Genomic DNA, 14,034 nt, shown 5'->3' on the forward strand with positions numbered 1-14,034 from the left:
AAACAGATTCGAATCGATTTTTACAAGAAAAATAAAATTCATAAAACCCGATAAACATTTAAGTTTATGAAACTAAAACTAAATGTATTCCCAAATAAATACGTAAGTCTCCTTATCTTAAACATTTCCATTTTAAAATGTGCAGAGAACTGAAATGAGAATTGTACTCTTTTTGCGGTATTTGGGTGGCTCTCAGAAGAGCCTTTGTGTTGTAAAGACGGAGCAGGGACGGTCTCGGTTTACTTGGAGCTGGTGTACTTGGTGACGGCCTTGGTGCCCTCAGACACGGCGTGCTTGGCCAGCTCTCCGGGCAGCAGGAGGCGCACGGCTGTCTGGATCTCCCGGGAAGTGATGGTGGAGCGCTTGTTGTAGTGAGCCAGGCGGGACGACTCGCCGGCGATGCGCTCGAAAATGTCGTTGACGAACGAGTTCATGATGCCCATCGCCTTGGAAGAGATGCCGGTGTCGGGGTGGACCTGCTTCAGCACTTTGTACACGTAGATCGCGTAGCTCTCCTTCCTGGTCTTTCTGCGCTTCTTCCCTCCCTTAGGCTGGGTCTTGGCAACAGCCTTCTTGGAGCCTTTCTTCGGCGCGAGTGCAGCTTTCGGTTCTGGCATTTTCCTTCTCTGATGCTTTTTCAAAGATGAATGAGTGACCAGCCCCCAGAGCCCCAGTATTTATACAGCCTGTATGCAAATTATTACTGAACAACCCTTTAGAGTGAGAATGTTGACCTGGTAACCTAGCAACGCCCCCGGGCGACGGAGTACTTCGATGTGATTGGTTGTTCACTGGAAACGCAACAGAGGGGGTGGTGACTTTGCCGCGAGCTGAGATCTTTTTTTTTTCTCTCTCTCTCGAGTTCAGGTTTGAATTCGGCGCCTTTTTTCTTGAGCGGTTAGTTTAGGTCTTTTGTTTTTCATTTATTAAATACATGAAGAACTCGGTATACAGCAATACTGAAATCCACACCCGATGCGTCTTAAATACAGAAATATAATCAAACCCACGTCACTTTCTGTGCTCATTAAACACGTTAAATGTAGAAACACACGATCAATGCTGATGCTCTTTGATTTCTTCCTCATACCAGAGTCCCGATTGTTTCACAGCAGCTTGAATGGCGAAACTTCAACTCAAATACAGAAAAGACGACATCGTGGAGCTCAAAGCTGAATCAGGATCTGCTGCTTTTAATTTATTATACCGATTACAAAATGTACTGAAAATAAAATTAGATAAGACCTTCTTTTTTTTTTTAAGTGTTTTTTTCTTATCTGACTTTAATTCTACAGGGAATAGGATAAAACCGATCTCGTATTTTCTCATTATTACTGAAAATGTTCACTTTTAAAATACAATTCCATTCAATTTATTGATTTATTCACTAAAATGTTTATCTTAATTTTATTTTTTTCTGGATTTGTGTAGTTAAAAATCCAACACTTAAGTTTAAGCCTAAAATACTCTCGTTCCACAGCGTGAAATAGGTCTAAATAGTCATTTTAAAACAACAAAGAAAACACTTGGAGATAACAATATAAAACATTCTGAAAAATGTGATTTAATCTTTTGAAGATTTTAGTGGTGTACTAAATTTATCTCGTTTCAGAATTGAAAACTCTTTAAATGAAAAGGTGGGAGGCTCTTAAAAGAGCTTTTGTGTTCGTGTCCTTGTGTCCAAATCTTTAACCTCCGAATCCGTACAGAGTGCGACCCTGGCGCTTCAGAGCGTACACCACATCCATAGCGGTGACGGTCTTTCTCTTGGCGTGCTCAGTGTAGGTGACGGCATCCCGGATCACATTCTCCAGGAACACCTTCAACACCCCGCGGGTCTCTTCATAGATCAGCCCGGAGATTCGCTTCACTCCTCCGCGGCGAGCCAGGCGGCGGATAGCGGGCTTGGTGATGCCCTGGATGTTATCACGGAGCACTTTGCGATGCCGCTTGGCGCCTCCTTTCCCGAGTCCTTTACCACCTTTGCCTCTTCCAGACATGCTGTAGATCCGTATTATGAAAATAACACAATACTTGAAACGAGGGCTGAGGTTCTATTACATACCCGCAGACCGGACCTGATTGAAAAAGAAGCCAGCAAAGAAGAGCGCGCACACATCAGACCCGCCCACCACTGAGCCGTGACTGTGAGCGCGTGTTAACCACCAAACTGCTGACTCGCATTCCTTGCATAGTGTTGCTGATTAACAACGCGAATGTGAATGTATTTATGGAAATGTCCTTTAGCCTGATTCCAAATAAGTTTTTACACATTGTTTTCCAACATAATGGTTATGTATTTCTGCAGGCAAACACACAGTGGAAAAATAACCTTTTTTCCTCACCAGGAGGCAGAGGTGGCATTGCCTCTGAAATACACTACTAATGAAATATTTAAACTACTCAGAGAATGCTGTGCTGATGCCAGGGTACTTACATTGTTGCAACAAGTGTGGGTCAGGGGTGAAGAGAAATACAATTCAACAAAGTAATTCTCCCAATCGATTACAAGGGGATGATCCGGCAGAACGTGCTGCAGTGTGTTAACCGCACCGCACATAAAGGTGATTAAATGTCCAGTTTTACAATCTTCACGCTTCAAACTTAAGTTGTGTTTGACTAGCTTTCTCGTTTGTGAAACCAATCATACAGTTACTTTAAATAATACAATTGTCATCTTATATTCAAAAAAATCTAGCTTAGTACAGAGCGAGCAGTTTGGTTTCGCTGGAGGATAGTGCAGTTTTGGTCACCTCAATTAAAAATGCAGTAAAGGTCCTGGTTAAAGAATACGTTATATTGTAAACACAAGCCTTCTGCTTTGATACCCCCGGTTGTTTGTGTACATTTGTTTCAATTTCTTTATCAAATTGTATATTTTGTGCAGCGTGAAAACACAAGACAGGACGTTTTCATAATGAATCTGTTGCCTGCGGGTCAGTTGAGTCTACACGGTTCTCATCGTGTGGATAAGTTCCTCTCTCCGCCTTTCTGCTCGCATTCTGTGACTCGCAGAACAGTTCAGCATTACGTGTGACTTTTCTCCGTGTTGAAATATTAGAAATGGCAGAAACTGCTCCAGCACCAGCCGCTCCTGCTCCGGCTAAAGCTCCCAAGAAGAAAACCGCAGCAAAGCCCAAGAAATCGGGTCCCAGTGTGTCGGAGCTCATCGTCAAGGCTGTGTCTGCCTCCAAGGAGCGCAGCGGGCTGTCTGTGGCGGCGCTCAAGAAGATCCTGCAGGCCGGCGGCTACGATGTGGAGAAGAACAACTCCCTCGTCAATAGAGCCCTCAAGAGCCTGGTGACCAAGGAGACCCTGCTACAGACCAAGGGCACCGGCGCCTCGGGCTCCTTCAAGCTCAACAAAAAAGCAGCTGAAGCCAAGGAGAAGGCGGCCAAGAAGAAGGCAGCTCCCAAGAAACCAGCGGCAAAGAAAGCGGTTGTCAAGAAAACAACAAAAAAGGTTTCGGCAAAGAAAGCAGCGACACCCAAGAAGACTCCTACGAAAGCGAAGAAACCGAAAGCTGTAAAGAAGGCGCCCAAGAGCCCGAAGAAAGCGGCTGCCAAGCCTAAAAAGGTCGTGAAGAAGAGCTCGAAGAAAGCGAAGGCAGCGCCTAAACCTAAAAAGGTGACCAAGGCAGCTAAACCCGCAGCGAAGAAGGCGGCTCCTAAAAAGAAGTGATCAGTTAAAGCGACGATGCGACAGTGAACCCAAAGGCTCTTTTCAGAGCCAAAACATCTTTCTAAAAGAGCAGATTGTCCTTGTAAACACAGGGCGATGTGTGGAATGTGCTGCCGTGGAACGTGTTCCGCTTTCTCGGTGGAACAGCCCGCTCTCCTCGGCGAGCAGTCCAAGACGGTGAAACATGCCGGCGCCCCGCAGGTACAGCTGTGGACAAAGGTGTTGCATTATCTCGAATTCTATGATTGAAACACCTTTAAAATAATTAATAACCTCATTTAGATCTTTTATTTGACATGTAATCAAATAAACTACGAAATGATGTCGTAAAAGTCTATCAAAAGCCACAATGCAGTTGTACAGTATTTCGTGTTAGATTTGGAAACGTCACATTGTTCAATTATTCTATTTTTATTATTATTTCTTAGCAGACGCCCTTAACCAGGGCGACTTAATTAAAATCTATCACATTGTGCACATTATACATTAGATCAATGACAACTGTATCTGCAATACTGGCAAACTACAATAAACAGACTCGATTTACGATGGTCTGTACTGTACAGCGAGATTGTTTTTATGTATTTGACTCAATTTTATTAATGTTGCTATTTTACATATGATATAAATACTGGTTTGAACTTGTCGACTGAAAAAACATCACCAATCACAAACCCCGTCATCCCCACATCGCTGTCAGACAAGATGCTAGAACAGAAACAGAACAAACTGATTCTGAGAAAAGACTCGAAGCTGTTCCTGTTACACACCGAACAAGCTGAGCGAGTCCGAGCCGGCTCACCTCCCGAAATTCCGCCGATAATAAACGAGGCATTTCTGTGATGTTTCAGCACGTAATTAAATATAATGACGATGAAATTGATTAAGGATATTAACGTCGTTTCTTTTGTATCTGATATCAGATTTTTATTTTGGCCTAAAATGTAGCCTCTCTTTCCATCTAGATAGATTTGATGGTTTAAAAGAAACACAACGTTGGGAAGGAAAAGCGAAAAGCGCTCTTAATATAATGTTAACATGTTCCAATTGCGAAACTTACACATATAACACTTACCGTGTAAACTACAGCTGTTTATTTAAAATTGGAATATAACACTTTCAGAGAAGTGGGTGGCTCTTAAAAGAGCCTTTGAGTTTCGCTGTATTTTAAGGGTTTTGCAGTTTAAGCGCGTTCCCCTCGGATTCGGCGGGCCAGCTGGATGTCTTTGGGCATGATGGTGACTCTCTTGGCGTGAATGGCACACAGGTTGGTGTCCTCAAAGAGCCCGACCAGGTAAGCCTCGCTAGCTTCTTGCAGCGCCATCACAGCGGAGCTCTGGAAGCGCAGGTCGGTCTTGAAATCCTGAGCGATTTCTCGGACGAGCCGCTGGAAGGGCAGTTTGCGGATCAGCAGCTCGGTGGATTTCTGATAGCGGCGGATCTCCCTCAGAGCCACAGTGCCAGGTCTGTAACGGTGAGGTTTCTTCACGCCACCGGTAGCGGGGGCGCTCTTTCGAGCAGCCTTGGTAGCAAGCTGTTTCCTGGGCGCTTTTCCACCGGTGGACTTACGCGCGGTCTGCTTGGTTCTTGCCATTTTCAAACTCTATTACACAGTATAAATAAAACTGTAAATGACACAAGCAGCCGATACCAGAGACTATATAGGAACTGAGCTGCTCTGATAGGCTATGAGATCCGAAGGGCGGGTCTCTGTTCCTCATTGGCTATATTCCAGATTCTCAATTATTGATTGGAACGTTTGAATTCTGCGCGCGCACATTGTTAAGCAGTTTTTGTTTCTGAGCTGTTGGCGCCTTTTTTTTTTTTTTTTTTATAAATACAATATAGTCATTCAGGACAACATTGCTTATCCCCAGTATAAGAAATGCATTCCATTCACATTAAGCAGTCTGTGTTTAAAATTGTAACGCAGAAACGCTCAACAATAGGCAAGCAATACTTATTTATGGCGAGAGAAAATACACAAACCAAGCATGTGCCCTTAACACTAAAGAAAATAGCCCAATTCAAAAATAATCAGACTTAAAACAAACAAACAAAAAACAAAAAACTGAAAATACAATTTCCTGATTGGACAGATTTCTAGACCCAAGAGTGGGTGTATATCCCCGCAATAAAACACAAACACGGGAGGGGGTGCATTTCCAACTGGAAGCGTGTTTCAAGGTAGCTCGATCGAAAACAAAGTAAAGCAGTCAATTGATATTGTATCAGATTGTCTCTTTGTAAAGAACGTGGCATTAATGTGGGAACGTGAGCTACACGCGCTGAGGCGAGGCGTGTGTTTGATATCGCTCCAAACAGACATGGCAGCGCTGCACTGCCGCACACAAATACAAACTAACTATTTATTGCTTAAATTCTCACCAGTCGGTATTTTTCAGACAATAAAAATAAACCGATTCGATGCGCTTTTATAGAAAAGTGGGCGGCTCTTAAAAGAGCCTTTGGGGGTTTACAAGATGTAAAAGCGGCGTCCGAGTGATTTATTTCTTGGCTGGCTTCTCGGTTTTCTTGGGCAGCAGCACGGCCTGGATGTTGGGCAGCACTCCGCCCTGAGCGATGGTGACGCCTCCCATCAGCTTGTTGAGCTCCTCGTCGTTGCGGACAGCGAGCTGCAGGTGACGCGGGATGATTCTGGTTTTCTTGTTGTCCCGGGCGGCGTTCCCAGCCAGCTCCAGGATTTCAGCAGTCAGGTACTCGAGCACAGCGGCCAGATAGACCGGGGCTCCAGCGCCCACACGCTGGGCATAGTTTCCTTTCCGCAGTAGCCTGTGGACACGACCGACTGGGAACTGCAGTCCTGCCCTGGAGGAGCGAGTCTTTGCTTTAGCACGGGCTTTACCGCCAGTCTTTCCTCTTCCAGACATCTTCACTGTAGTTCAGAATATCACAACAATAAATGCGCGGCCGCTCTCCTGCTATTATACACACCGGCTCATTCGTGATTGGACAGAACGGTGCAATACTAGTTAGAATGTTAAAAGACGTCATAGTGGATGAGGGCGTGCAGAATCTTATTGCATGCCTCTGATTGGTTGTATCATTCCCTGCCCGCTGTTTCTGGTTTGGCGCTGTTCTGCTGCGGTTTGTCTTGTTTCCTCTTGGCGCGCATTTTTAAATTGGAAGACAGCTGTAACAAAATGTAACCGTTTAGAAGTGTTTAAAACCACACTGCCCTACAGTCGTGTTCGAGTTGTTATAATTCCTAGGTTTTAGTTTACAGTTTAGAGTTCTGGGCACTTCAGTTAACTAGAAAGTCGATATTGTTGACTGTCCAGTTTGTTTACATTGTGTAAAGGTAGTTATATCTGCAATGATACCAGTTTAAATTATATGTTTCAATAATTTATTTACATTATAAAACAGTTTGATTAAAACATCCCCCCCAAAGTACAAATAACTGAAATATCGCTGTAGATTTTTAGATCACCGTGCCTGTTTTAACCCGTATCCTCGGGATGAGGTTCAGTAACACAGGCTCAGATTTTTGCCCACATGAAAACATTCATAGACATCCTATCTATGGTTTCATTGAGAATATACAATGGCAATGAATAATACAAAATGAATATTTACACGTTGTCTGCAGGATTGGAACCTGCGCGGTGAGACTCCAATGGATTCCCAGTCCATCGTCTTACCCACTCGACCTCGACCCCCGCTGTATAATCCCGCGCATCTGAGCAGCGCATTCCCCCGGTGACAGGCAGCCTCCTGTTAGGAGAGCTGGAAGGGGTTTCCAGTGAACACCCCGCTAGTTCTGCGGGATCAGCAGTTTGTTAATATTAAAGTTAAGCAGCGGTGTTTTTGCTTAAGACTGCTCAAGTTTAGAACAATACCTCTTTCCCGAGTTTACATCAACATACTACCTTAATTAAATTAGCTCGTTAATACATTATCCGTACTTTATTAATGCAGACTTTCTTTAAACAAAATAACTTCCAAAACGCATATTATACATACACACGTCATTGGAATTCAGAGTTTACGCAGATACATATATAAACAACATACATAAATCTATAACTAACACCCTAACCCAAAGAGCATCTCCTGAGGTTGTAGAAAGTGAATGATTAGTAAACGGATTTAAACTCGTGCTTGATATTGTGGGTGGCTCTGAAAAGAGCCTTTGTGTTCAAATGCAGCCGATGAATATCCTTAACCTCCGAATCCGTACAGAGTGCGACCCTGGCGCTTCAGAGCGTACACCACATCCATAGCGGTGACGGTCTTTCTCTTGGCGTGCTCAGTGTAGGTGACGGCATCCCGGATCACATTCTCCAGGAACACCTTCAACACCCCGCGGGTCTCTTCATAGATCAGCCCGGAGATTCGCTTCACTCCTCCGCGGCGAGCCAGGCGGCGGATAGCGGGCTTGGTGATGCCCTGGATGTTATCACGGAGCACTTTGCGATGTCGCTTGGCGCCGCCTTTCCCGAGTCCTTTACCACCTTTGCCTCTTCCAGACATATTGTAGACCCGTATTATGAAAATAACACAATACGTGAAATGAGGGCTGAGGTTCTATTACATACACGCAGACCGGACCTGATTGAAAAAGAAGCCAGCAAAGAAGAGCGCGCACACATCAGACCCGCCCACCACTGAGTGTTAACCACCGAACTGCTGACTCGCATTCCCTGCATAATGTTCCACAAGGTGTCAGTAATAGATTTTTTAGTAACCCAGCTAACACAATGATGTTTCAGAACGTTATGAGAATGTTATTCGAAAGTCAGGATAACATTAAGTCATGTTTGGGCCATCTGCTGTCCACATAATTCATGTTTTTATTTTAAGTGTGGCAGCCCTCACTCCGTAAGTTTTATTTTATTATGTATTGATGTATTTGTTTATTTATTTATTTCTTAGCAGACGCCCTTATCCAGGGCGACTTACAATTGTTACAAGATATCACATTATTTTTTACATACAATTACCCATTTATACAGTTGGGTTCTTACTGGAGCAATCTAGGTAAAGTACCTTGCTCAAGGGTACAGCAGCAGTGTCCCCCACCAGGGATTGAACCCACGACCCTCCGGTCAAGAGTCCAGAGCCCTGACCACTACTCCACACTGCTACCACTGCTATATCTCATCTTATGTTAACCCCCTATGTACTGTACCACATTTTGCATGCAGCATTGTGTGTATTTTGTTTGTTATCATTAAAACCTAATAAAAATGTGATAAAAAATAAATAACTATCTCTTTTTTTACAGATGAAGAAGACAGTGTCTCAATTAAATGTGTTAATATGCAACATGAAGAAGGCATTGTGATCCACAATAAACCAGCTTCATTGAAATATAGTCCATTTGGGTTACACTTGGACAAACATGTGCCTGGAAGTCACCCTGTCATGACGATTCCTAAAATCGGAGGTTTTATAGAAATGGAAGCTGAATCTACCAAGGTAGAATTCCGTGAGATTCAATTAGAAGCCAAGGGCAGCAGTGCAGCAGCACGTGCTGAAGTCAGTGCTTTGGGAGCTTCTGCAATGGTTCGAGGCGAGCTGGCAAGTGCCTCTGCATCAATAGGCCCTGTAGGTGTGAAGGTTGGGCTGGGAGTTGACACAGGGACTTCTATAGGAGTGGAGGGAATTGAGGCAAAGGTCTTGGGAACCGGGTTCTCGATTGGTCCAAAAACGAGCATAAGTGTGCTTGGAAGTGAAGCGTCTTGCTCAGTCATGTAACCAGTAGGAATGAAAAGCACCCTCATTATGACAGTGAACCTTTAGACAGGTGTCCTCCTTGCACTGACTGGGGTTAGTCAGTGTGTGATTGTTTGTTGCCAGAATGGATTATTAGTTTAGTTTAGTTATCTACAAGCTTCTGTTTGTTTTTCAATATATCTTTATGTTGGAGTGAAACATTGACAATGGCAGTGCTGAATAAATAAGCACTTCATACAAATTGTTATTTGACTCAGTTTAAGCCTGGCTTCTATTATCTTGCTGTACACATTTGAAAGTATTTAACTACAAAATATAGAAAAAAGCACATACTGAATATATTTTATACTATTAACACTGATATTTTTTTTTTCTGAGTTTGTATGGTGTAGCACTTTTTTCTATATCATAGCAAACTGTATTACAAGTATATACTGTATACAGTATATATTGTATTTGAGTTTGTTTTTATTGTATAGTCTATTTTACTGTATATTTATGATGCAGGTATTCCCTCTCAGGGTAATTTATCCTGGAGTGTGGTCGCTTTAATACTGAAGTTCCTGACAGGTGGATTCTGTCCATTACCATTCCCAACAGAATACCCTGGACAGCCATGTTGAGGCCTTTTCCACACAAGTAATGTTTTGGTGCCCTCTGGTGAGCTTTCCTTGTACTTGTAAATGCGTGTGAAGGATTACTATCAGCAAAAAACAAAACAAAACAACAACAAAAAAACAACAACCTTAAATAATATTAGAAAATGAAAGATAGAATAAAGTGATAATCTTGCCCCATTACAGAAGACTCCCCCTTTCCTTTTAGTAATTAAAAAAAATAATGAAAGAATCTAAACAAACAAACAAGGTTTATTCATCCTGTTGATTTTCAATTTCTTCTAGCTGGGCTCCTTATTGCACTCATTCTGTGATCTTTTTACAGTATCTCTAAATACCTCTGGTTTGTGCTAAAGCTGAAAAAAAATCCATAACAGTGCTGGATTCTCTGGTTTTCAGCCAGGTGGATAAGCTACTATAGTCATATTATTACAGCCAAAGACAGGTGTCCTGGTAGGGTTAAAGCTAGCCTGCACACACAAGTAAAGTAGAGTTGATGAAATCGTACTTAATAATAACAAGAGCAAAGTCTTCTGTTGAGATTAGTTTGGAATCCAAAGCGTATAAAGATTCACTTCATTAATGCACTGAGTGTGGAATTGCTTTGTCCCAATCAGATCTCATTATATTGATGAGTTTCTCGAGAGCACTTCATTATTGCACTGTATGCTCTGTTCTCTGCTAATTTTCCACAGTTAAATCCTGAATCCCTGCTTCCCTTCATGTGTCAAATAATTGCTGTGTCTTGTTCTTTTCTGTGCCTCCTACAAATATTCAGCAATTGAATTCTCTTACAAAGTAATAACAGAAATGCAGTTTATTGATTAGAAGCCTATTTTATTATTATTATTATTATTATTATTATTATTATTATTATTATTATTATTATTATTATTATTATTATTATTGAATGATGTATATGTTGAATAATAATAATTTAAACTAATGTTATTTGTGTGTCATATTTATCGGTATTACTTTGAATGTATTGTTTGTGGTGTGTGTGCTCTCTAGGCAGCAAGGTGTTTGCAATGCTGTAAACAAACAGTGTACTATTTTTCACCGTGTTTATTGTCTGCTTATACTCACCCACCGCGGCTTCGACCCTGCGTCCCCCCCGGTACACGCTATGCGCTGATCAGGTGTGTGTGTTGACCACGCGGTTAGGGTCGGCACATTGCGTAGGGCCTCCCTGGTGCTGCAGTACCATGGCACACGCATAGCCCGTGATGTTATTATCTCGGGGCACAGGTGCTTAATATAAGCGACACACGGTGCCCAGCGCCTCAGTGGTAGTGCACAACAACGCTGCACGATACACGGTGCACTTAGTGCCCTCAGTACTGGGAGTGTGCAGTGCTCGGAACACACAGAACACGTGTGCACGCGTGCTGATACCTCTACCACTCTAGTGTGATTACGCACGGTACTCAGTTCACGTAGATATGGTGCCTGGGATGCACAGTGCAAGCAGTGCATGTGGTGCACGTTGCGCTAATTGCGTAGGCACTGGTCAACCTAGCATATAGCTCACAGTGCTGCGCAGCACCCAGTGTAAGCAGGGTACTCGGCAGAAGGTGCACAAGGTTAATACCCTTGCTGCAACAATACTTGCTGTATACACTATGCTAACACTTGCCAGTGTTCGTCGTAGTGCAAGCAGTGCCTCAGTGCTAATGCACAAGGCCAGGCCTATGTTGGGGTCTCATCCCTGTACGGACATTATGGATCTCAAGGCCAAGATGACCCAGGCCGCATCGCTCGCCTCCTGTTAGACTCCACCATTGCAGCCCTGGTTAAGGCCCCGCCGGTGGGTGGTCTTATTAAAGACCCGGCGTGCCCGAACCCCCAATGCAGGGTGACGGAGACACATTTGAAGCGAGCCTACGCAGCAGAAGCACAGGCAACTCGCTTGGCTAATACAGCTAGTGTGCTGACCATGTATTTAGATGGTGTATTGCGTGAAGCCCCACTCCCCGGGCCTGTGGCCACGGAGCTGCGCCTCCTGTCCAGCACACTGCTGCAAGTCTCCGGTCTCCAAGGGCAAGCCCTTGGCCGGAGCCTAGCTTAGTGGTGGCTCGTAGACAGCTATGGCTGTCTCAAGCCAGGGTCCCTGATGCGGATAAGCCTGCGCTGCTTGAAGCGCCCAACACAATCTCTTGGTATCATACAGGTTACAGTGGACACCCTACCCGTGACACATACATGTAAACTACACCACGGTGAGCAGCTCCTTCCTCCAGACACAGACCGCACTGTAGTGTTTAGATGACTGGGTGTGAGGAGCCTTGTGTTAACAATGGGATAACTGGGCTGACTTGGGAGCTCACTGCTGCTGCCTATTTCAATTGTTTTATTACTGTGTTACAGTATGGGGCAGCAGTAGTGCTCTGGCTCCCTCTTGTGGTCAGTGTGAGTGATGGCAGTGTGTGCAGCTTGGCAGGGCACTGATGCCTGTTTCCAGAGAGGGATTCAATCAAACACTAAGATCACAGTTTAATAGAAGAGTGGATTAGTTCTATTTGTATATGTGTTCTGAGCGCTGCACTTGTGTTTCAATAAGTGTCACAGACAGTTCTATGAGATCTGAGCTGTGAACACAGGTGGGACTTGATAGGGTTGGGTGACTCACAGTACAGTTAGATTATCCTTCCTGTAGTTTTATGTTTAGCCTCTCAGTGCTTTCCTGCTCTCTAGGAGGGGCATTAGAAATCTGCCTGTTCAGAATGAACTGGCCCATAAGTGTTGAGACATGTGTGCCAGGGAGCTGCTGCACACATAAGGAATGAAGGAGACCAGGCGGGTAACAAGGATGACACAGGAGGCAAGACAATGAAGAATAAACTGCCTTCAATAACGCTGATGTGCTGCTCCTTAATAAAACATAAGAATTCATTCAGGGACTTCTGAGTTCCTCATTTAAATATGTGTCTGAAATTGAGATAACATCATTTTTATTATTATAAGTTATAATCCAAGTTAGAAAAAGAAGACTAAAGCACCCAATTTTTTTTTTGCCTGTGGGCTTCTCGGCCTGGATTGTAAGTCAAGGCATTTCTTCACCTCTTTAAATGTTGGTGATGGAGGACTTGGAGACGACGTTGTATTTTCTGGAAAAATTAGCAATAAACAAATTTCATTTTGACATTTTCTTTTACAAAGCATTTCAGCTATTGAATGACACCTCTCCATGCGTCTGACATTTTCATATAGCTTAATCCTGTCCAATACAATGTGGAATATTTGAAGTAGTGTCCGATACATTCAGCAAAACTTTTAAGGTTCCAAGTCAGGTCTACATCAACAATTATACAATTCTTAAGACAATTTGTTAATTCGTAATATTTTACCTCATGGTTTGACTTTTATCTTTCAAAATTTGAGTAAAAAGTTAACAATAACAAAGACCATTTCAATGTGTTAAAATATTTGTCCTTAATTGCAACCGTATAGTAAAACCACTTACATTTCTTATTGACTTTCTTCTTCTCCCCTCAAGATGCCGTCTGTTCCAAATGTTGGATTTGTTGCTTTTTCTTTTTAAGGAACACCAGTAAGTTTTCATGGCAGCTAGAAAATAGAAAAGCATATTTAAATATGCATGTACCATTTTACTGTACATATATAGGCTGATATACTGATAATACATTGAATCTCAATGTCTTTGAAATCACGTAATTCCACAACAATGTATATTTATCAAACTGAAAAATAATTTTTTATGTTTTAACAAACTCGAACACACACACACATGGGAAAAGGGCAGGATGGATTGAGTTCATATCATTTACTTATGTTAAAAGTTTCATGTTAAATGTTAAAATAAAATGTAAACATTTTTTCTAGTTGGAGCAAGAGAATATTATTCGAAATATGTGGGGAAATAGCGCCCCCTTTCAAGCTGTAGGTAGAAAAGCTTACAGCACCTGGTATTCCCAGGCGGTCTCCCATCCAAGTACTAACCAGGCCCGACCTTGCTTAGCTTCCGAGATCAGACGAGATCGGGCGTTCTCAAGGTGGTATGGCCGTAAGC

General features: G+C 43.0%; 3 protein-coding genes and 1 non-coding gene across 4 annotated transcripts; 1 reads left to right on the forward strand and 3 right to left on the reverse strand.

Moving 5' to 3' along the window:
• Nucleotides 1-3,014: 3,014 nt before the first annotated feature.
• Nucleotides 3,015-3,803, forward strand: LOC117395263 (histone H1-like). Its single transcript, XM_033994147.3, has one exon. It carries the CDS (start codon nucleotides 3,064-3,066, stop codon nucleotides 3,679-3,681), a length of 618 nt encoding a protein of 205 aa, XP_033850038.3. The 5' UTR covers nucleotides 3,015-3,063; the 3' UTR covers nucleotides 3,682-3,803.
• Nucleotides 3,804-4,807: 1,004 nt separating this feature from the next.
• On the reverse strand, nucleotides 4,808-5,392 carry LOC131696669 (histone H3). The gene has a single exon (XM_059006157.1). The coding sequence runs from the start codon at nucleotides 5,273-5,275 to the stop codon at nucleotides 4,865-4,867; it is 411 nt and encodes a 136-aa protein (XP_058862140.1). The 5' UTR covers nucleotides 5,276-5,392; the 3' UTR covers nucleotides 4,808-4,864.
• A 735-nt stretch (nucleotides 5,393-6,127) lies between these two features.
• LOC131703180 (histone H2A-like) lies at nucleotides 6,128-6,698 on the reverse strand. Its single transcript, XM_059006158.1, has one exon. The coding sequence runs from the start codon at nucleotides 6,570-6,572 to the stop codon at nucleotides 6,189-6,191; it is 384 nt and encodes a 127-aa protein (XP_058862141.1). The 5' UTR covers nucleotides 6,573-6,698; the 3' UTR covers nucleotides 6,128-6,188.
• Nucleotides 6,699-13,915: 7,217 nt separating this feature from the next.
• On the reverse strand, nucleotides 13,916-14,034 carry LOC131703565 (5S ribosomal RNA). The gene has a single exon (XR_009310006.1). It is a non-coding gene; the product is annotated as a 5S ribosomal RNA (ribosomal RNA).

This window comes from Acipenser ruthenus, chromosome 32 (assembly GCF_902713425.1).
Source record: "Acipenser ruthenus chromosome 32, fAciRut3.2 maternal haplotype, whole genome shotgun sequence".
Lineage (NCBI taxonomy): Eukaryota > Metazoa > Chordata > Actinopteri > Acipenseriformes > Acipenseridae > Acipenser > Acipenser ruthenus.

Excerpts from the sequence above, each read along its gene's own strand:
- LOC117395263 (XM_033994147.3), top strand. The coding sequence starts at position 3,064 with ATGGCAGAAACTGCTCCAGCACCAGCCGCTCCTGCTCCGGCTAAAGCT.
- LOC131696669 (XM_059006157.1), bottom strand. The coding sequence starts at position 5,275 with ATGGCAAGAACCAAGCAGACCGCGCGTAAGTCCACCGGTGGAAAAGCG.
- LOC131703180 (XM_059006158.1), bottom strand. The coding sequence starts at position 6,572 with ATGTCTGGAAGAGGAAAGACTGGCGGTAAAGCCCGTGCTAAAGCAAAG.